Below are 19,851 nucleotides of genomic sequence, written 5' to 3' on the forward strand. Positions count from 1 at the left end.
TTCTTTTCATTTTGGGGCTGTTATGAATAATGCGTTTATGAATATTCATATACAGGTTTTTGTTTGGACACGTTTTCATTTCTCATTGATAGTTACCTAGGAGTGGAATTGCTGGGTCATATGGAAAATGTATATTTAATTTTTATTTTTTTAGTTTTTTATAGAGATGAGTCTCGCTTTGTTGCCCAGGCTGATCTTGAACTCCTGGGCTGAAGTGATCCTCCCACCTCAGCTTCCCAAAGTGCTAGGATTACAGGCATGGGCCACTGTGCCTGGCCGAAAACACAATTTTTAAAATGGACAAAAGAGCCAGGTGCAGTGGTTCACACCTGTAGTCCTAGTATTTTGGGAGGATGAGGCAGGAGGATTGCTTGAGTTCAGGAGTTCCAGACTAGCCTGGACAACAGAGTGAGAACTCATCTCTACAAACATAAAAATTAAAATGACACCGGGCATGGTGGCTCACGCCTGTAATCCCAGCATGGTGGGAGGCCAAGGCGGGCAGATCACTTGAGGTCAGGAGTTCAAGACCAGCCTGGCCAGCCTAGTGAAACCCCATCTCTACCAAAAATACAAAAAATTACCCGAGCGTGGTGGTGTGTGCCTGTTATCCCAGCTACTTGGGAGGCTGAGGCACAAGAATTGCTTGGACCCGGGAGGTGGAGGTTGCAGTGAGCCGAGATCCCGCCACTACACTCCAGCTCCAGCCTGGGTGACAGAGCAAGCCTCTGTCTCAAAAAAAAAAAAAAAAAAAAAAAAGTTCTTTACATGGATGCAAGTCCTTTGGCAGATAGATGCTTTATAAATATCTTCATTCAACCTGTGGCTTGCCCTTTCACTTCACAGGTGCAATTTACAACGTGTATCACTCTCTAGATACGGTCCACCAGGGAAGCGAGTGAGTCTGCCTTTCCCTGAAACCTGGTAAAATGCCAGGCATGTAGATGTTCAATAATATTTTGTTGAGGGAATTAAATGGCTGCAACCTGAAGTTCCTGTCTGCCAGGGGAAACCAAGCTTAAGGTTCTGAAACACGAGGCACCTAATATGGGGGGCAAAGCCGATTATGGGTATTCGGACTCGAAATAGTTTCTAATAAGGCGTTTTGGGGTGGGGGGGATGCTCTCCCCACGAGATTCCAGAATTTCAGTAGAGGGGCTTCAAGGGCTGGTTGAAAGCTGGGTCTTCACGCTGTATTTGCACAGAACTATACTAATTTTATTTAGAGTGCCTGTTTATTAGATGTACCTTGGAGATTATAGGGTGCCACTAAAGAATCACTCCAAGTTATCCCTTTGACCCCAGTCCTGTAGCGGGAGTCTCCTTAGGCTCGGAGTCCCTGCCTGCCCTACAAAAGCCTACCGGAGGCTCCGCTGAAGGGCTGCAATCCCGACTGGAGTGAGGAAAAACATGCTCCAGGAGGGGCGGGTGGAGACGCTTCCTTTAATAGGTATTTAAGTGTCCACGGTGAAGGCTCAGGAGTTTACAAGGCTAGCAGGGTTGGAGAATCTCAACAAAGGGCGGGGCGCTGCTCAAGCTCCGTCTGTCCCTCCATCCCTCCATCCCTCCATCCATCTATCCATCCATCCATCCATCCATCCTTTACTGAGCGTAAAAAGCCTCCAACCAGACCCTGGGAGGAAGACAGGATGGTTCCCGAGAACTAGGGCTGCTCCTTGGTTTTTAGAGGTATCTACTGCTTCCAAAACCTTTTGAGACCCCATTATCCCGTTTGATGAAGAAGAAGTCTGCCACGTGGGGGTTCCAGATAAGACAGCTGAAATTCGGAAGGGCAGGCGACTCCACCAAGTCACCGAGACGCCCTTTTTGACGCTCCAGGGACCGCAGGATCTGGGAAGACTCCTGGTTACTCCGGCGACCGGTCGGCCGCCACAGGACGTGTGAGGCCGGGCAGAACGCCCAAGAAGCTTCCGTAGTCGGATGGCGGGTCACGTGTCGAGGGCTTGCCCGTGGGGACCCCTCCACCCAGGCTCCCGCGTCACATGACCGGCTGTGAGCAACATGGCGGCTGCCGTGGTGCAGCGCCGGGGCTGAGCGACAGCAAGTGCAGCGGGCTCCTGTCCCGGGTGAGGGGTGGCCTCAGCGCGGGATCGTGCCCTCTTCAGCCCGCTCCTGTCCCCAACATTACGTGTATTCCGCACGTCCCCTCCGCGCTGTGTGTCTACTGAGACGGGGAGGCGTGAAAGGGCCCGGGTCCCTTCTCAGTCGTGCTCTGTGCTTCGGGGCAAGCTCCCCGTCTCCGGGCGCACTTCCCTCGCCTGGGTTCAGTCTATCCTCCTTTCTCCAGCCTCCTCCCCTCGCAGGTGGGATCGTCGGTGGGACCGGAGCGCGGGCGGGCGCGGCCCCCCGGGACCATGGCCGGGTCCGACACCGCGCCCTTCCTCAGCCAGGCGGATGACCCGGACGACGGGCCAGTGCCTGGCAACCCGGGGTTGCCAGGGTCCATGGGGAACCCGAAGTCCGAGGAGCCCGAGGTCCCGGACCAGGAGGGGCTGCAGCGCATCACCGGCCTGTCTCCCGGCCACTCGGCTCTCATAGTGGCGGTGCTGTGCTACATCAATCTCCTGAACTACATGGACCGCTTCACCGTGGCTGGTAGGGACTCACTTCTGGGAGGAAGGTAGTCTAGGAGAGGGGAGCCAGGGTCCCGAGGGTGGCGCTGCTTTTCCGGACCATCCTGAATTTTTTCCTTCTCAGGCGTCCTTCCCGATATCGAACAGTTCTTCAACATCGGGGACAGTAGCTCTGGGCTTATCCAGACTGGTGAGTGGGGACACCTCCTGGTCACACAGCCTCTCCTCTTTCTGTTCTGTCCCAACTGGGACCACATGCTTTCCTGCCTGGGGGCTCATTAATGGAGGTTTTGTGGCCAGTGAGGGGAGGTGATGGCCCTGATGTCGCTCGGGGGTCAGCTGGGGCACTACATTTAAAGAGGGAGTCAGTTTAGTATAACTAAGTATAACTTCACCCAGGTGAAGACAGACCTGGGTTTAAATCTCAGCTCTTCCACTTCTTGTGTGATGGTAGGCAAGGCACTCAACCTCTCTAAGCCTCATTTTCCTTGTCTATAAGATGGAACGACTAATAACACAAATCATCTTTTAGGACTGATGTGAAGATTAACTGAAAGATTGCCTGTGAAGGGCCTAGTGCAGTGTTTGGCAGATAGTAGATACCCAGTAAATAATGGCAGGAGGGTAGGGTGCGGTGACTCACGCCTGTAGTTCCAGCACTTTGGGAGGCCAAGATGAGTGGATCACTTGAAGTTAGGAGTTCAAGACCAGCCTGGCCAACATGACGAAACCCTATCTCGACTAAAAATACAAAAATTAGCCGGGCTTGGTGGCAGGCGCCTGTAATCCCAGCTACTTGGGAGGCTGAGGCATGAGAATTACTTGAACCCAGGAGGCAGAGGTTGCAGTGAGCCTAGATCGCACCACTGCACTCCAGCCTGGGTGACAGAGCGAGACTCCATCTCATAAATAAATAAATAAAGGCAGGAGAGGGTGTCTGGAATGGGGAGAGGTGCGTTTTACTTGTTCACAACTCTGGGGCTTGTGGGAGAGGCAAAGCTAGAGTCAAGCCCTCTTTTTCTTCCTTCCTTCCTTCATTTCTCAACCATTTCTGAGTACTCATTGTGTGCCAGGCCTGGAGGAAGTGATGATTACATCTGTAGGACTTTGCTAAGAACTTTTATGCTCCTTGTCTTCTAATCCTTCCATCAGCCAAAAACAGGTATTATTGTTCCTATTTTGTAGAGGAAGTAGGTAGTGATATCTACAGCTTATAAAGAAACTGAGGCTTGGAGAAGAGTTAAGACTTGCCCAGGGTCACAGCACCAGTTGGAGGTGGAACAGGAATTTGAAACCAGGTCTTGCAGTGTTCTTTTCTTTACTCCAGGCCAATGAGGAACTGGAGGTATTTGAGGCAAAATCTGGAGCAATGAGAATGGGATCATAGGGCAAGGTCTTCAAATCTCTGAAGAAGTGTTGAGTTAGAGCAGCAGCTCTTTCTAGGCAGCTGCATTTATTCACTTTTTAATTCAGCACATGCTTATTGAGCACCTATTTTGCACTAGGCTGTGTGTTAAACGAGTGAAAGAAGCACAGTCATGGCCAATACAGGCAAGGACCTTGCCTTGGGAGCTGATGGTATGCTATGCATGAGGGAGCAACAGTCAGTAAAACCCTAAACTAAAGTGGGACAGTTTTCCCATAGGGATAAGTATTATGTAACAGAAAATAGTCCAGGCACTGTGGCTCATGCCTGTAATCCCAGCACTTTGGGAGGCTGAGGCTGGCGGATCATGAGATCAGGAGATTGAGACCATCCTGACCAACATGGTAAAACATCATCTCTACTAAAAATACAAAAATTAGCTGGGCCTGGTGGCATGCCCCTGTAGTCCCAGCTGCTTGGGAGGCTGAGGCAGGAGAATCGCTTGAACCCAGGAGGCGGAGGTTGCAGTGAGCTGAGATCGCGCCACAGCACTCCAGCTTGGCAACAGAGCGAGACTTTGTCTAAAAAAAACAAGAGAAAACAGTAAATGTGAGAGTCAGGGACTGGATGTATGCTCACCTGGGCATGCTGGGCAAGTGTCTGAGCTGGAACCTGAAGGAACTATGCTCTGTGAAGTTTCAGGGGAGAGGAGAGAATGTCCTTGATAGAGGAGACAGCAGGTGCGCAAACCCCTAGTGGTATTGACCTTGACAATTGGGCCATTGGGATGCAGAGAGAGGAAGGGAAAAAGGCTGACCATGAGTTTGGAGAGGTAGGAGGGGCTAGATCGGACGGGGGCATTGTGAGCCATGGTATATATGGAGTTTGGAGCTTGTCTTGGCTAGGTGGGAGGAATTGACAAGTAGTGGGACCATCCATGTACAATGGGAAATTTGGAAAGGTGTTCAGGATGGAGCTGGAGTGTCCGCCTGGCAGGAAGCTCTGATGGGATTCAGGCTGGGATGTGGGGGTGTTGTGAATTCCGTGAGGAGAAGGTGGGCATCTCTTGTGCTTTGGTGGTTCCAGCTGGGGTGGGAGTGGGAGGTAGGGGTACCTGGACTGAGCTGTGACTCTCTCCTTCCCCCTAGTGTTCATCTCCAGTTACATGGTGTTGGCACCTGTGTTTGGCTACCTGGGTGACAGGTACAATCGGAAGTATCTCATGTGCGGGGGCATTGCCTTCTGGTCCCTGGTGACACTGGGGTCATCCTTCATCCCCGGAGAGGTGAGGCCCCGAGCTGGCTCCCGCTTCTGCCCACACCCACTCCCTGTCAGTCTCTGATGCTGCTCCTTGGAGCCATGGCAGACTGGGCCTCAGGGACTCCTGCAGTTTCCCTGGTCCATGCCATTTTATACCCTTCCTTGCCTGAGTTAACCTGCCCCACCCCATCCTCTCCCCTTTTCTTCCAGAGCGTTCTCTGTCCATCATCCCCTCTTCCCTTGACCACTGACTCCTTCTACTCCATACCTAAACACTCCAAACCCTACCTGGCCTGCCCTCTCTCCCTCCTCTCCTTCCTGATCAGACTTCCTGAAGGGCCCCAAGAGCGTGGCGCCAGTGTGGGTGAAAGAGCGGCCGGGGAGATGCCGTCACTGCCTGCACTTCCTCACGCCTGCTCACCCCTCGAGCGCTGCCGCTAACTTCTACTCCCACCACTCCATGGACCCTGCTCTTGCCAAAGTCAACAGTGGCCTCCTGGTTGCTAAACACAGCTCCAACTTCCTGGTCCTGTTCGTGCTAGGTCCCCTGGGAGCTTCTGGCGCTGTTGACCCATTCTTCCTTCCTGAAACTCTCTCCTACCTTTGCGATGTCACACTTTTCTGGTTTTCCTCCTGCCTCCCTGGCTGTTGCTTCTTTGTTCCTTTGAAGTCTCCTCTGCCTGTTCTCACTCCATCCTGGAACTCTGTCCTCAGCCCCAGGACCTACGTATTTTCCTTGGGTGACTGGACCCATCCTTAGCTTCAGGTGTCTTTGGTAGACACATAAACTCCCATCTAAGGTCATTATTCATTTAAAAAAAATTAAAAAACTTTCCCCTACCAGGCAAGCAGGGGTTGTCTTATTTAGACCTTTTATTGTCTAGTCCTTGCAATAGCTCTGTGAAAAGTTGTTGTTATCCTCCTTTTGCAGATGAGGAAGCTGAGGCTCAGAGAGGTTAAGTTATTTTCCCCAAATCGCAGCTAGTAAGTGGTGGAGCCAGGATGCAAGCCCAGGTCTGTGTGATTCTAAAACCCAGGCGTCTCCCGCCATCCCTGCTGCCTCTTGGGAGCGGGCTGGTGAGGTAGCCCGGAGGCTGGCTGCAGGCTGGGGTGCCACCTCTCCCCGGTCTCTCTCCCCAGCATTTCTGGCTGCTCCTCCTGACCCGGGGCCTGGTGGGGGTCGGGGAGGCCAGTTATTCCACCATTGCGCCCACTCTCATTGCCGACCTCTTTGTGGCCGACCAGCGGAGCCGGATGCTCAGCATCTTCTACTTTGCCATTCCGGTGGGCAGGTGAGCAGGCCTGGGGCCTGGGGGAAGGCAGAAGGGCCTGGCGTGGGGGACTGGACTGACTGGCTGTCCCCACTTTTTCCCTTCTCTCCCTCCCATAGTGGTCTGGGCTACATTGCAGGCTCCAAAGTGAAGGATATGGCGGGGGACTGGCACTGGGCTCTGAGGGTGAGTCTGGTCTTGGCCTGGGGGTAGGTCAGTGACATTCTCACTGATCCCCGTTTCCTACCTTCGAACCCCTTCCCACTGCCCATTTTTCTTTTAAGAGACAGGGTCTTGTGTCATCCAGGCTGCAGTGCAGTGGTGCAATCATAGCTCACTGCAGCCTGGAACTCCTGAGCTCAAGTGATCCTCCCACTTCAGCCTCCCAAGTAGCTGGGACTATAGGTGCCCGCCACCATGCCTGGCTAATTAAAAAAACTTTTTCTTTTTGTAGGCTGGGTGTGGTGGCTAACACCTGTATCCCAGCACTTTGGGAGGCTGAGGCAGGTGGATTACTTGAGGTCAGGAATTCAAGATCAGCCTAGCCAACACGGTGAAACCCTGTCTCTACTAAAAATACAAAAATTAGCTGGGTGTGGTGGTGCATGCCTGTAATCCCAGCTACTCGGGGGGCTGAGGCAGGAGAATCACTTGAACCCAGGAGGCGGAGGTTGCAGCGAGCTGAGATTGCGCCACTGCACTCCAGCCTGGGCGACAGCGTGAGACTCCGTCTCAAAAAAAACAAAATTTTGCCAGGTGTGGTGGCTTGCGCCTGTAATCCCAGCACTTTGGGAGGCTGAGGTGGGTGGATCCCCTGAGGTCAGGAGTTTGAGGCCAGCTTGACCAACATGGCGAAACCCTGTCTCTACTAAAAATGCATAATTAGCTGGGCATGGTGACGCATGCCTGTAATCCCAGCTACTCGGGAGGCTGAGGCAGGAGAATCACTTGAACCCGGGAGGCAGAGGTTATAGTGAGCAGAGATCATGTCATTACACACACACACACACACACACACATTTTTTTGTTGTTGTAGAGACGGAGTCTTTTTTTTTTTTTTTTGAGACGGAGTCTTGCTCTGTCACCCAGGCTGGAGTGCAGTGGCCGGATCTCAGCTCACTGCAAGCTCCGCCTCCCGGGTTCCCGCCATTCTCCTGCCTCAGCCTCCGGAGTAGCTGGGACTACAGGCGCCCGCCACCTCGCCCGGCTAGTTTTTTTTGTATTTTTTAGTAGAGACGGGGTTTCACCGTGTTCGCCAGGATGGTCTCGATCTCCTGACCTCGTGATCCGCCCGTCTCGGCCTCCCAAAGTGCTGGGATTACAGGCTTGAGCCACCGCGCCCGGCCAGAGACGGAGTCTTTATATGTTGCCCAGTTCAAGGTTGGTCTTGAACTCCTGGCCTCAAGTAATCCTCTTGCTTCAGCCTCCTAAAGTGCTGGGCTTACGGGTGTGAGCCATGCGCCTGGCTCCAAACACCCCTTTTTTGAGGCAGCACTCATTCTGCTGAGCCTGCAGGAGGCTGGCTGCCCTTACCTGGAAGCCATGTGCTAGACAGAATTCTTGCGTGCGGGTGACGGAAGCCCATTGTAAAACTGTAAGCCCCCTAAAGGGGCTGTCTTGACTTTCTTCCTGAAAGTCCCAGGTGAGCTTCAGTCAGGTAAAGCTGGATCTAGGGCTCCTACACTGCCGTTCTCTTCTGAGCTTTACTTTCCTCTGTGTTAACATCATTCTTAAGGACGTGAGAGCTCCAGATGGTTATCTTTCCATTTAGCAACATTGGCATCTTGGACCCTGGGGCCGTGTTTCCAGGATAGTGTCTGACTAGATGAACATGTGTCACATACCTCTGCAGAATCTGTCACCGAGGCTGGGGTGGTTAACAGTCTTCTTGTTGGCCAAGCCTGGGAACCTATTTAAACCAAGTGGATTGAGAGAAGTAGGGGTACTGGTTTCCCACAAGAAAATTACCAAAAAGGAAGCAAAGCTAGGCTTGCAAAAATAGGGTGGACCCTAGTGGCAGCCCCCTTCCCCCAAATTGCAGGTTTGGCTTCTTGGAGCAGGCACTTAACTGGGTATTTTAGGTCTCAGGCTGGAGTTATTGCACCCCACACTCTCCTCCAGCCCAGGGCTTAAGTGTGTCTCTGCCTGTGCCTATCCTGAAGCCCTCTGTCTCCCAGGTGACACCGGGTCTAGGAGTGGTGGCCGTTCTGCTGCTGTTCCTGGTAGTGCGGGAGCCGCCAAGGGGAGCTGTGGAGCGCCACTCAGATTCGCCACCCCTGAACCCCACCTCGTGGTGGGCAGATCTGAGGGCTCTGGCAAGAAAGTGAGTTTATTCCCACCCTAGACCACCATCTGAGGACCCCTGGCGTCTGGTTTGAAGTTTAAATGGGGATGTTCCTGTTCCTGGCCACACCCCAAGGCCAGGAATTCGGTCGTTACTGCCCCCTTGTGGCAGCTGCTTGAATTACAGGCCCAGATCCTGGGAGCCAGAACCGCCTCTGCACATGGTGTTGTGACCTTACTAAAATAAGCCAGGAAGGGAGAAGAGAGGTCCCCTCCGCCCTGGACACCTCCATGGGGTCTTACTCTCTCCCTCCCAACTATCTGCAGTCCTAGTTTCGTCCTGTCTTCCCTGGGCTTCACTGCTGTGGCCTTTGTCACGGGCTCCCTGGCTCTGTGGGCTCCGGCATTCCTGCTGCGTTCCCGCGTGGTCCTTGGGGAGACCCCACCCTGCCTTCCCGGAGACTCCTGCTCTTCCTCTGACAGGTGCCCAGATGGGGCTATGCCGGGGGGCCTGTGGGTGGCAGGGCTGGAGTGAAGAGCATCTGTGGCTCAGACCCAGGCAGGGAGTTTGACTCCTGACTTCACAAGCTGCCTGCTCTCCTGGAATCTCCTATTTCCTGGTCTGGGAAATAAGTGATGGGATGATGTCTGCCACTTAGGGCTATGCGAACCATGTGTCTGTAGGGACCTTGGTTGTGAGGGTGACTAGGATGGACAGCGTAGGGGGCTTGGCAGGCAGAGAGACAACCCCCCACTCCCTTCCCTCACCCTCAGCCTCATCTTTGGGCTCATCACCTGCCTCACCGGAGTCCTGGGCGTGGGCCTGGGTGTGGAGATCAGCCGCCGGCTCCGCCACTCCAATCCTCGGGCTGATCCCCTGGTCTGTGCCGCTGGCCTCCTGGGCTCTGCACCCTTCCTCTTCCTGTCCCTTGCCTGCGCCCGTGGTAGCATCGTGGCCACTTATGTGAGTAGCCAGCAGGTGTCAAGGGGAATGGCGTGGGTCCAGGGTGGAGGAGCAGTCAGTGTAATGGCCACTCGAGGTGGAATGCCTGGTTTTGAATCACAGCTTTGGCGCTTCCCAGCTGTGTGACATTGGACAAGTAACTTAACCTCTCTGTGCTCAGTTTCGTCATGTGTAAAATGGGAATATCAGTAGCACCTGTCTCACTGGGGTGTTGTGAGGATTAAATTAGTTAATAGATGAGCTGGGAACATGGTCAACTTTCCATGTGTTTGCCCTTACTGCCATGAACCCCCCACCCTGTCTCCACAGATTTTCATCTTCATTGGAGAGACCCTCCTGTCCATGAACTGGGCCATCGTGGCCGACATTCTGCTGGTGAGTCGCTGGGCAGCTCCAGTGTCAGCCCAGAGGCTGATGAGAGCAGGGTTGGGGTCAGGAGTGTTGCCTTTACCCCTCAAAGCCCAGCCTCAACCTACCTTCTACAAAAAATAACATCTGTGGCAGACCCCTGGCCTGCCCTGTGACCTCAACCCCAGGCACACCTCTGACCCCGGCCTAGGCGGACCCTTGGTGGTCTCCTGTCCCCTGGAGCCCAGAGCACCCACTGAGCTCCACCAACTCCTCCATAGTATGTGGTGATCCCTACGCGACGCTCCACCGCCGAGGCCTTCCAGATCGTGCTGTCCCACCTGCTGGGTGACGCTGGGAGCCCCTACCTCATTGGCCTGGTGAGCATTGTTTCTTGGCTGGCACAGGGTAGGGGAACTTACATTTCCAGACCTGGCTGGTGGCCTGAGCCTGGACTGGATCAGACAGCCTGGCCCTAGTGAAGTGTCTGTGTCCTGTGCGCTGGGCACTTCTCACCTTCCATTGTCAACTGGAGGAGAAAGATTTTGTCTTTGAATATTTCTACCAGTAAGGCCAGGGACCTCACCCTGGTGGTCCAGACTCCCCCTTTCTTTTTTCTTTTTTTCCTGAGACAAGACCTCACTCTGTTGCCCAGGCTGCAGTGTAGTGGCACGATCACGGCTCACTGCAGCCTTGACCTCCTGGGCTCAAGCGATCCTCCTACCTCAGCCTCCTGAGTAGCTGGGATGATAGGCATGAGCCACTGCGTCTGGCTCAAACCTCCTTCCCTTTCCTGGGCTCCACTTGTCTTTCTCCCTGCAGCTCAGGGGCGTGCCCTTCCTGGCTCATCTGTGAGGCTGACTTCCCAGGCTTTCCTGTCTCCTCTCCCTGCAGATCTCTGACCGCCTGCGCCGGAACTGGCCACCCTCCTTCTTGTCCGAGTTCCGGGCTCTGCAGTTCTCGCTCATGCTCTGCGCGTTTGTCGGGGCACTGGGTGGCGCAGCCTTCCTGGGCACCGCCATCTTCATTGAGGGCGACCGCCGGCGGGCGCAGCTGCACGTGCAGGGTCAGTTAGGAGCTGTGCCCGGGCCAGCTTCTTGATCTGCCTGTCTGTCCGTCCATCTGTCTGCCCACTCCTGTGCACCCGGCAGCTAAGTCCACAGCTCTTGCCTTGTTTGGCCTCCAGTCTGCATCCACCCCTCGGGTGGCTCTGTGACTGCCCCATCCATTTCCCACTGCCTGTTTGCCCTTCTCTGGCTTTGTCTGTCTGTCCGTCCAGCTCACCCTGGCTCTGACCCTCCCCCTGCAGGCCTGCTGCATGAAGCAGGGCCCACAGACGACCAGATTGTGGTGCCCCAGCGGGGCCGCTCCACCCGCGTGCCCGTGGCCAGCGTGCTCATCTGAGAGGCCACCGCTCACCTGCCTGCACATCTGCCACAGCTGGCCCTGGGCCCACCCCACGAAGGGCCTGGGCCTAACCTCTTGGCCTGGCCCAGCTTCCAGAGGGACCCTGGGCCATGTCCCAGCTCCCAGACACTACATGGGCAGCTCAGGGGAGAAGGTGGGGGTCCAGGAGGGGGATCCCCCTCCACAGGGGCAGCCCCAGGGGCTCGGTGCTATTTGTAACGGAATAAAATTTGTAGCCAGACCCCAGGTGCCTGCTCTCGTCTTTCTCTGGGTGGCCTCTGATCTTGTACCCCGTCTTCACCCCAGGGCTCCCGAAGATTGTGGGTCATTCCTTGGGGCTCTGGGTGAGTCTCTGCCATTCTAGGCTGAGTGACTGAGATGGGGGACTGCTCTCCTCCCAGTGAGCTGGCTCAGTGTGACTGTGAGTCACGCCCCTGCTTCTCTGGAGCCTGTCCCTTGCCCCACAGGCCTGGCTGAGGTGGGGGTGGGCACTGCCCTTTGTACCCCAGAATTCCCGCTGTCAGGGCCTCCCTGCTTGCTGCCTCCCCGGGTCCTGGATGTGAAGGCCACGACTGCCAGCTAGCAGGTGGCTGTCCCCATCCGGGGGGGCCAGCAGACCCTTGGTGAGTGCCTGGGGTGGCTCCCGGGCCTCCTCCTGCCCCCTCCCCACTGGTGGGGTGGGGTGGGAAGGGGGCGGGTGCAGCCGGCTGAGAGCTTGATGATTTCCTGCCCTCGCCCGGCGCTCACCACAGCTTCCTGCCGCAGGCGGGTGGGAGGGCGGGCACAGGGAGAGGCGGGCGCCGAGGAGGGGCAGGTAGGGCTGGGACGCAGGGGTGGCTGGATCCCCCGACTTCAGCGCAGGCCCTGGTCTGACCACCCTGGGAGCAGGGACTTTCCACAGCCAGCTGGACGCCCACTCAACCCAGTAAAAGAGGGGACCCATCCTGGGAGCCCCGGGGAGGGCACAGCCGCCTCCTCCTGGGCTCCCCCATCACCTGGTGCCTACCTTCCCCCTGCCCCCTGCTGGGCCTGGTCCTCACCCGGTCCTCACCCCATCTTTGTCTGGCCTTGGCTTTGCCCTTGAGGGGCCTTGGGGTGCAGCCGGCCTGCTCCGAGCTCCCCTGCAGATGGAGGAGGCCATCCTTGTCCCCTGCGTGCTGGGGCTCCTGCTGCTGCCCATCCTGGCCGTGTTGATGGCACTGTGTGTGCACTGCCACAGATTGCCAGGTGAGTGGGAAACTGGTGGGGGTACCTGCGGCCCAGGCACACCGACGGGATCCTCATTCCACTCCCAGCCCCTGTGTCTGTCCTGGCTCTGTCCCTGCCTCCGTCCTGATCCCAGCACGTCTGAGAGTCCCTGGACCCCAGCACCTTCTGCCCTAAGCACCCCCTGTTCCTGCCTCACCAGCCTTGTCTTTCCCAGGCTCCTATGACAGCGCATCCTCAGATAGGTGAGTCCGCCCTGGCCGCCCTGGGTCTCCCTCCACACCCCATGGCGGGGCAGGGCTGGGGCTTCTCCCAGCCCCATCCCCAAGCTGTGTCTCCTTTACCAGTTTGTATCCAAGGGGCATCCAGATCAAACGGCCTCGTGAGTACAAGGAGGATCCCCTGCCTCAGGTTCCAGGGAGAGGGTTCCCTGGTGTGGGAGTGAGCGTGAACCTTCACCTTCCCCCACCGCCCTGGGGCTGCCCACATGGCCTTGACCTGAGCTGGGAGGAGGGGAGACGGCTCCCCCAGGCCTGTCCAGGGTGCGGGGGTTTCAGGGGCTTAGTCTGTTCTTTGAGGCCTTGACGATGTCTGGAGTCCTTCTTTCAACTTGGTTCTGTGTCCTCAGACACAGTCGCCCCCTGGCCACCTGCCTACCCGCCTGTCACCTCCTACCCACCCCTGAACCAGCCAGACCTGCTCCCCATCCCGTGAGTAGCTGCTCAGCCCTTATCCCTCCAAACTCTACTCTCCACCCCCTCATTTTTTTGGATTGGGGGCCCCTTTCCCTTTTGCAACTGCTGTTGCCCCCTGAGTCCCACCTCAGGCATGACCCCTCACCTTTGATTCCCAGAAGATCCCCACAGCCCCTTGGGGGCTCCCACCGGACGCCATCTTCCAGGCGGGATTCCGATGGTGGTAAGTGTGGGGAAGCACTCAGGAGGCCGGGGCTGGGCAGAAGATAGGCCTGGCCTAAGCTGACTCAGTCTCCCTCTCGCCCTCTTTTTGAAGCCAACAGTGTGGCGAGCTACGAGAACGAGGGTGCGTCTGGGATCCGAGGTGCCTGGGTTGGGTAGGGAGGCTGGGGCCCATCCTGGGCTGGGCTGACCCCTGTGTCGTTACCCCCAGAACCAGCCTGTGAGGATGCGGATGAGGATGAGGATGAGGACGACTATCACAATCCGGGCTACCTGTGAGTGGCCAGGTGGGAGGTGGGAGGTTAGGGCTAGTGGCCTCGCTTACCGGCCCTTTTCACTTCTTTTCAGGGTGGTGCTTCCCGATAGCACTCCGGCCGCTAGCACTGCCGCCCCATCAGCTCCTGCACTCAGCACCCCTGGCCTCCGAGACAGTGCCTTCTCCAGTGAGTCAGGCATTTGTTTTTATTATTTAATTTTTTTAGGGATGGGCTGGAGTGCAGCGGTGCCATCGTAGCTCGCTGCAGCCTTGAACTCCTAGGCTCCAGTGATCCTCCCAAGTCAGCTACTCAGCCTCAGCCTCCCAAGTAGCTGAGATTACAGGCGCCTGCCACCACATCTAGCTTATTTAAAACATTTTTTTGTAGAGACAGGGTCTCGCTATGTTGCCCAGGCTGGCCTTAAACTCCTGAGCTCAAGTGATCCTCCCACCTTGGCCTCCCAAAGTGCTGGGATTACAGGTGTGAGCCACCATGCCCGGCCCTGTTCTGATTTTCTTAACTTTCTCTCCTTTCCTATCTCTGTATCCTTTCCTTTTATCATCTGGGAAATTTCCTTGACTTTATTCTTCAACCCTTCCACTGCAATTTTATTTCTGCTATCCAGAAGCTCTTTCTTGTTCTCTGACTGTTCTTTTTTTATAGCCTCTGTTCTTGTTTCACGGAGGCAATACCATCTTGTACATCTCTAAGGATATTAATTAGAGGCTGTCTTATGTGTCTGTGTGTGTTTGTCAGTTTTTTTCTGCTTCCTGCACTGCCCTGTTTCCTTTGAGCTGCTTTTCACCCTTCCTTATGGTCTCATCCTGCCTGGTCACATCCTCTGGGCTTTCCCCAATATCTGACATTCTTTAGATTTCTGTTGCTTTGTTCTCTCTGTGTATACTTGTCCTGGGCTATCACTTCTACACCCTGGCTTTGTTTGCCATCCAAATTCCCAGTTTGCTCTCTCCTGAGCTCCCGACTGTCTATCCAAGTACTTCTTTTCATTCATTCATTCATTCATTCATTCATTCATTCATTCATTCAGCGTTTACTGCGTGCCTCTGCTGGGCTAATGCTATGGATATAACAGTTAAGGAGACAGACTGTCCTGATAAAATAGCTGGCTGGGCATGGTGGCTCACTCCTGTAATCCCAGCACTTTGGGAGGCCGAGGCGGGAGGATTGCTTGAGTCCAGGAGTTCAAGACCAGCCTGAGCAACATGGTTAAACCTCATCTTTACAAAACATAAAAAAAAAATTAACCAAGCGTGGTGGCACATGCCTGTAGTCCCAGCTGCTCAGGAGACTGAGATGGGCAGATCACCTGTGCCCGGGAAGTGGAAGTTGCAGTGAGCCGAGATCATGCCACTGTGCTCCAGCCTGGGTAACAGAGTGAGACCTTGTGTTTTTTTTTTTTTAAAAAAAGATAAAGGCCGGGCGCGGTGGCTCACGCCTGTAATCCCAGCACTTTGGGAGGCCGAGGCGGGCGGATCACAAGGTCAGGAGATCGAGACCACAGTGAAACCCCGTCTCTACTAAAAATACAAAAAATTAGCCGGGCGCGGTGGTGGGCGCCTGTAGTCCCAGCTACTCGGGAGGCTGAGGCAGGAGAATGGCGTGAACCCGGGAGGCGGAGCTTGCAGTGAGCCGAGATCGCGCCACTGCACTCCATCCTGGGCCACAGCGCGAGACTCCGTCTCAAAAAAAAAAAAAAATAAAAAATAAAAAAAAAAAAAATAAAATAAAAAAAGATAAAATAGCTAAGATTCACCGAGGGCCTCCTGCATGCCTTGCTGAGTCTGACATATGTTCACTCACTAACCTCACCGCCCTGGAGCTCCCGGGCCTGCCGTCGCTCTCCTGTGCTCCAATTGTCCCCCTTTGTGTGATGCAGGGTTTATCTGTTTAACAGCACTGTTGTGTCACAGGTCCTATTTTACAGAGGAGAAAACTAGGGCACAGAGAGGTAAGGTCCCTTGGCTGAGGTTATGTGGTTGGTTAGTACTGGAGCTGGGATTGAACCGGGGCGGTCTTCAAAAACAAACATGAAACACATAAGAGAACCAAATAGGCTGGGCATGGTGGCTCACGCCTGTAATCCCAGCACTTTGGGAGGTGGGTGGATCACCTGAGGTCAGGAGTTCAAGACCGACCTGGCCAACATGGTGAAACCCCGTCTCTACTAAAAATACCAAAATTAGCAGGGCGTGGTGGCGGGCGCCTGTAATCCCAGCTACTCAGGAGGCTGAGGCAGGAGAATTGCTTGAACCGGGAGGCAGAGGTTGCAGTGAGCCAAGATCACACCACTGCCCTCCAGCCCTCTGGGCAACAGAGGGAGACTCCATCTCAAAAACAAATAAATAAATAAAATAAAAGAACCAAATAACCAGGCATGGTAGCTGATACCTGTGATCCTAGGACTTTGGGAGGCTGAGGCGGGTGGGTCACTTGAACCCAGGAGTTCAAGACCAGCCTGGGCAGCATAAGGAGACCCTGTCTCTACAAAAAATCCACAATTTAGCCCGGCCTGGTAGGAGCTGAGGTGGGAAGATCATCTGAGTCCGGGAGGTCAAGGCTGCGGTGAGCCGAGATTGCGCCGCTGCATTCCAGCCTGGGCAACAGAGCGAGGCCGTGTCTCCAGAAAAACAAAAACAAACAAAAAACCCCCAAATAACATGGATGGTGACAGGCGCCATGAGGGGCTGACATGGGAGTGGGACACAGGCAGTGGCTGGCAGGGGGCGGGCGGGGATGGGGGTCAGGGAAGAAGAGGTTCCTGCTGGGCCAAGTGTGTCATGTCCCCTCCACACACGCCACCAAACTCCTACTGCTCCGAGCCATACTCCGTCCCTGTTCCCCAGCCTAGGGGCTGTGCTGGGGCCTGACCCTTCGTGAACCCTCCTCAGTCCCGGTCAAGTGGACCTCCTCCCCTGCTCTCCACAGCCCTCGCCCTTGTCTAGGCCACCATCACCATCACCAACACCATCCTTGCCAGCCTGGAGTGCCCTCTCTCCATTCTGTGGGGCTAACGGGGGTGGCTGTGTGGGGAGCCTCTGGGGTCTACTGTTGGGGAGCTCTGCATGACTGAGGTTGGGGGTTCTCTGGGAACCTGTGGCCAAGGGTCTCTGGTCACAGTGCTGAGGTGGGGCTGGCTTTCCCACAGTGGAGTCCATTGATGATTACGTGAACGTTCCGGAGAGCGGGGAGAGCGCAGAAGCGTCTCTAGGTGAGTGACCGGTGCTCCTCGGTGCCTGCCCCTGCACCCCGCCGCCCCACCATGCTCTCAATGTGACCAGACCCCACCCTGGGACTGCCCACACCCTCTGCCCCCTCTGTCTGGGCCTCCCCCTGCTCTCTTGCCCTCCTGACCCCTTTGCATGGCTGCCCCTCCTTCTGATCTGTCTCCACAGATGGCAGCCGGGAGTATGTGAATGTGTCCCAGGAGCTGCATCCCGGAGCAGCTAAGACTGAGCCTGGTGTGTGCTGCGGGAGGTGCAGGAGCTGGGGTAGCTGCCTTGGGCTTGGGGGGATAGCTTGCAAGCTGGAGACCAACCTCCCCTCCCCTACAGCCGCCCTGAGTTCCCAGAAGGCGGAGGAAGTGGAGGAAGAGGGGGCTCCAGATTACGAGAATCTGCAGGAGCTGAACTGAGGGCCTGGGTGAGAGGCCTGCCCTTGCTCCAGCCTGACAACAGCCTGAGAAACCCCCCCGTAACTTATTACCACTTTGCGGTTCGGCCTGTGTCCCCCGAACACTCTGCACCTTCTGACGCAGCCTGACAACAATGACCTGCCCTGGCCCCAGCCCTGCTCTGTGTAATAGAATAAAGGCCTGCGTGTGTCTGTGTTGAGCGTGCATCTGTGTGTGCCCGTGTGTGAGTCTGAATCAGAGATTTGGAGATGTCTGTGTGTGTGTCTGTGTCTGTGTGTGTGTGTCTGTGGGTCTCCATCCTTCATGGGGGCTCAGCCAGGTGCTGTGAGTGACAGCAGACAGTGGCTGGGACACCCCCCTTCTGAATGAGGCCTTCTGACTTGGGCTGGCACTGCTGAGGCTCAGGACACATCGCCCCATGAGACAGTCCCAGGACGCAGCAGCTGCTGGCTGTGACAATGGTTTCGCCATCCGTAGGCCAAGGGATGGGACCTGATGACCTGGGAGGACTCTCTTAGTTCTTACCTTTTGTGGTTCTCAATAAAACAGAACTTAAAAAATCGTCTAAGCAACTGAAAAAGTTAATATGCAGCACAGCACTTTTGAGACTTTGATGGGTAGGTGACTCACCAGCAGACTTTACTGTGGGGCGGGTTCTGACTCAGTTCGCCTAGGACGTGGCCTGCGACTTTGCATTTCTGAGCCGCTCCTGTGTGATTCTGATGCTGCTGGTCTATGAACCTCATCTTGTGGAGCAAGGGCATGGTGAGCATCTATTGCCTTTACTTGACTGGGATCCATTTCCCTATTTTGGGAATTTCACCCTGGCGTTCCTCCGCGATTCACTCCTTTCCCAGTCTCATTTCATGTAGTTTTAGAGATTGTGTGTGTGTGTGTGTTTTTTTTTTTTTAAATGGGGTCTCCCTCTGTCACCCAGGCTGGAGTGCAGTGGCACGATCTTGGCTCACTGCAACCTCTACCTCCTGGGTTCAAGCAATTCTCTCACCTCAGCCTCCTGAGTAGCTGGGATTACAGACCCCCACTACCATATCTGGCTAATTTTTGTATTTTTAGTAGAGATGGGTTTCAGCATGTTGGCTGGGCTCGTCTCAAACTCCTGACCTCAGGTGATCCCACCCGTCTCGGCCTCCCAAAGTGCTGGGATTACAGGGGTGAGCCACCGTACCTGGCCTGTTTTTTCTTTTTTGGAAATGAGGTCTCACTCTGTCGCCCAGGCTGGAATGCGGTAATGCAATCATGCCTCAGTGCAGCCTTGAACTCCTGGACTCAAGTGACCCTCCCAGCTCAGCTTCCTGAGTAGCTGAGACTACAGACGCACACCCCCATGTCCGGCTAATGTTTTATTTTTTGTAGAGATGGGGGTCTCACTGTGTTGCCCAGGCTGGTCTTGAACTCCTGAGCTCAAGTGATCCTCCTGCCTTGGCCTCCCAAAGTGCTGGGATCATAGGCATGAGCCACTGTGCTCAGTGTCTCCCTGGGATTTAAGGTGAATGATCGCATCTGGCCTGGAGATTGTTGAACACATGACCTAGACCTGGGCCTAGGTCACCATCCTTTCCCTGACCATTGCGATTGGCTCAGGTATGGGCATGTGACCCGGCCTGGGCCAATGAGGAGCAGCCCTGGGATCCAGGCGGGAAGTGCTGGGCAGGAAAAGCTCCATCTCTTCCAGGCAATGATTAAGCTGGATGGATACAGGCCTGGAGCCACCACTTGGAGAGCCTACCTAGGAATGAAGCCAACGTGGAGGCAAGAGTGGCCCGGAGAGGGACAGAGCCAGCTTCCTAACGGTGTCATTAGAATTCCCGGAACTGGGCCCGGTGTGGTGGCTCCCGCCTGTAATCCCAGCATTTTGGGAGGCCGAGGCGGGTGGATTGCCTGAGGTCAGGAGCTCAAGACCAGCCTGGCCAACATGACGAAACCTCATCTCTACTAAAAGTACAAAAATTAGCCAGGCGTGGTGGCGTGTGCCTGTAATCCCAGCTACTCAGGAGGCTGAGGAAGGAGAACCGCTTGAACCTGGGAGGTGGAGGTTGCAGTGAGCCGAGATCGTGCCACTGCACTCCAGCCTGAATGACAGAGCAAGACCGTCTCAAAAAAAAAAAAAGACTCCTGAATCTGGACATACCTGAAGCACTGCGTGGGCCTATAATGGCAGTTTTTCTTCAACCAGCTTTACTTGGGGTATCTGTCACTACAGCCAAAGTTGTTCTATGATGAAAAGTTGTTGGTGGTTCTCTATGGATTCCAAAGGTAATAACGGCGGCTCCATTCAAGGCCAGCCAGGTGCAGTGGCGCATGCCTG

The 19,851-nt window shown here is 55.2% G+C and overlaps 2 protein-coding genes across 7 annotated transcripts; both read left to right on the forward strand.

Moving 5' to 3' along the window:
* The first annotated feature begins 780 nt into the window (after positions 1-780).
* SPNS1 (sphingolipid transporter 1 (putative)) lies at positions 781-12,086 on the forward strand. Of its 5 annotated transcripts, none has more exons than XR_641369.4 (13): positions 785-2,087; positions 2,325-2,616; positions 2,719-2,784; positions 5,109-5,245; positions 6,361-6,512; positions 6,611-6,677; positions 8,669-8,814; positions 9,102-9,257; positions 9,549-9,738; positions 10,048-10,113; positions 10,298-10,466; positions 10,981-11,152; positions 11,396-11,739. XR_641369.4 is itself a non-coding variant. In XM_003916715.4 (13 exons), the coding sequence occupies exons 1-13, from the start codon at positions 2,004-2,006 to the stop codon at positions 11,488-11,490; spliced, it is 1,722 nt and encodes a 573-aa protein (XP_003916764.1). In that variant the 5' UTR covers positions 788-2,003; the 3' UTR covers positions 11,491-11,739. The 5 variants fall into 5 exon arrangements, 4 of the variants coding, with proteins under 4 accessions (XP_021787551.1, XP_021787553.1, XP_003916764.1 ...); XM_003916715.4 differs by having other exon boundaries at positions 788-2,087; positions 10,368-10,466; XM_021931859.2 differs by lacking the exon at positions 10,981-11,152 and having other exon boundaries at positions 781-2,087; positions 10,368-10,466; positions 11,396-12,086.
* A 131-nt stretch (positions 12,087-12,217) lies between these two features.
* On the forward strand, positions 12,218-18,087 carry LAT (linker for activation of T cells). 2 transcript variants are annotated; one of them, XM_009196209.3, is made up of 11 exons: positions 12,218-12,720; positions 12,917-12,944; positions 13,047-13,081; positions 13,328-13,409; positions 13,553-13,617; positions 13,711-13,740; positions 13,828-13,891; positions 13,965-14,059; positions 17,040-17,102; positions 17,287-17,352; positions 17,446-18,087. In XM_009196209.3, the coding sequence occupies exons 1-11, from the start codon at positions 12,621-12,623 to the stop codon at positions 17,523-17,525; spliced, it is 708 nt and encodes a 235-aa protein (XP_009194473.1). In that variant the 5' UTR covers positions 12,218-12,620; the 3' UTR covers positions 17,526-18,087. The 2 variants fall into 2 exon arrangements, with proteins under 2 accessions (XP_009194473.1, XP_009194474.1); XM_009196210.3 differs by having other exon boundaries at positions 13,556-13,617.
* Positions 18,088-19,851: the final 1,764 nt, after the last annotated feature.

Source organism: Papio anubis, chromosome 18, assembly GCF_008728515.1.
Source record: "Papio anubis isolate 15944 chromosome 18, Panubis1.0, whole genome shotgun sequence".
NCBI classification, from domain to species: Eukaryota; Metazoa; Chordata; class Mammalia; order Primates; family Cercopithecidae; genus Papio; species Papio anubis.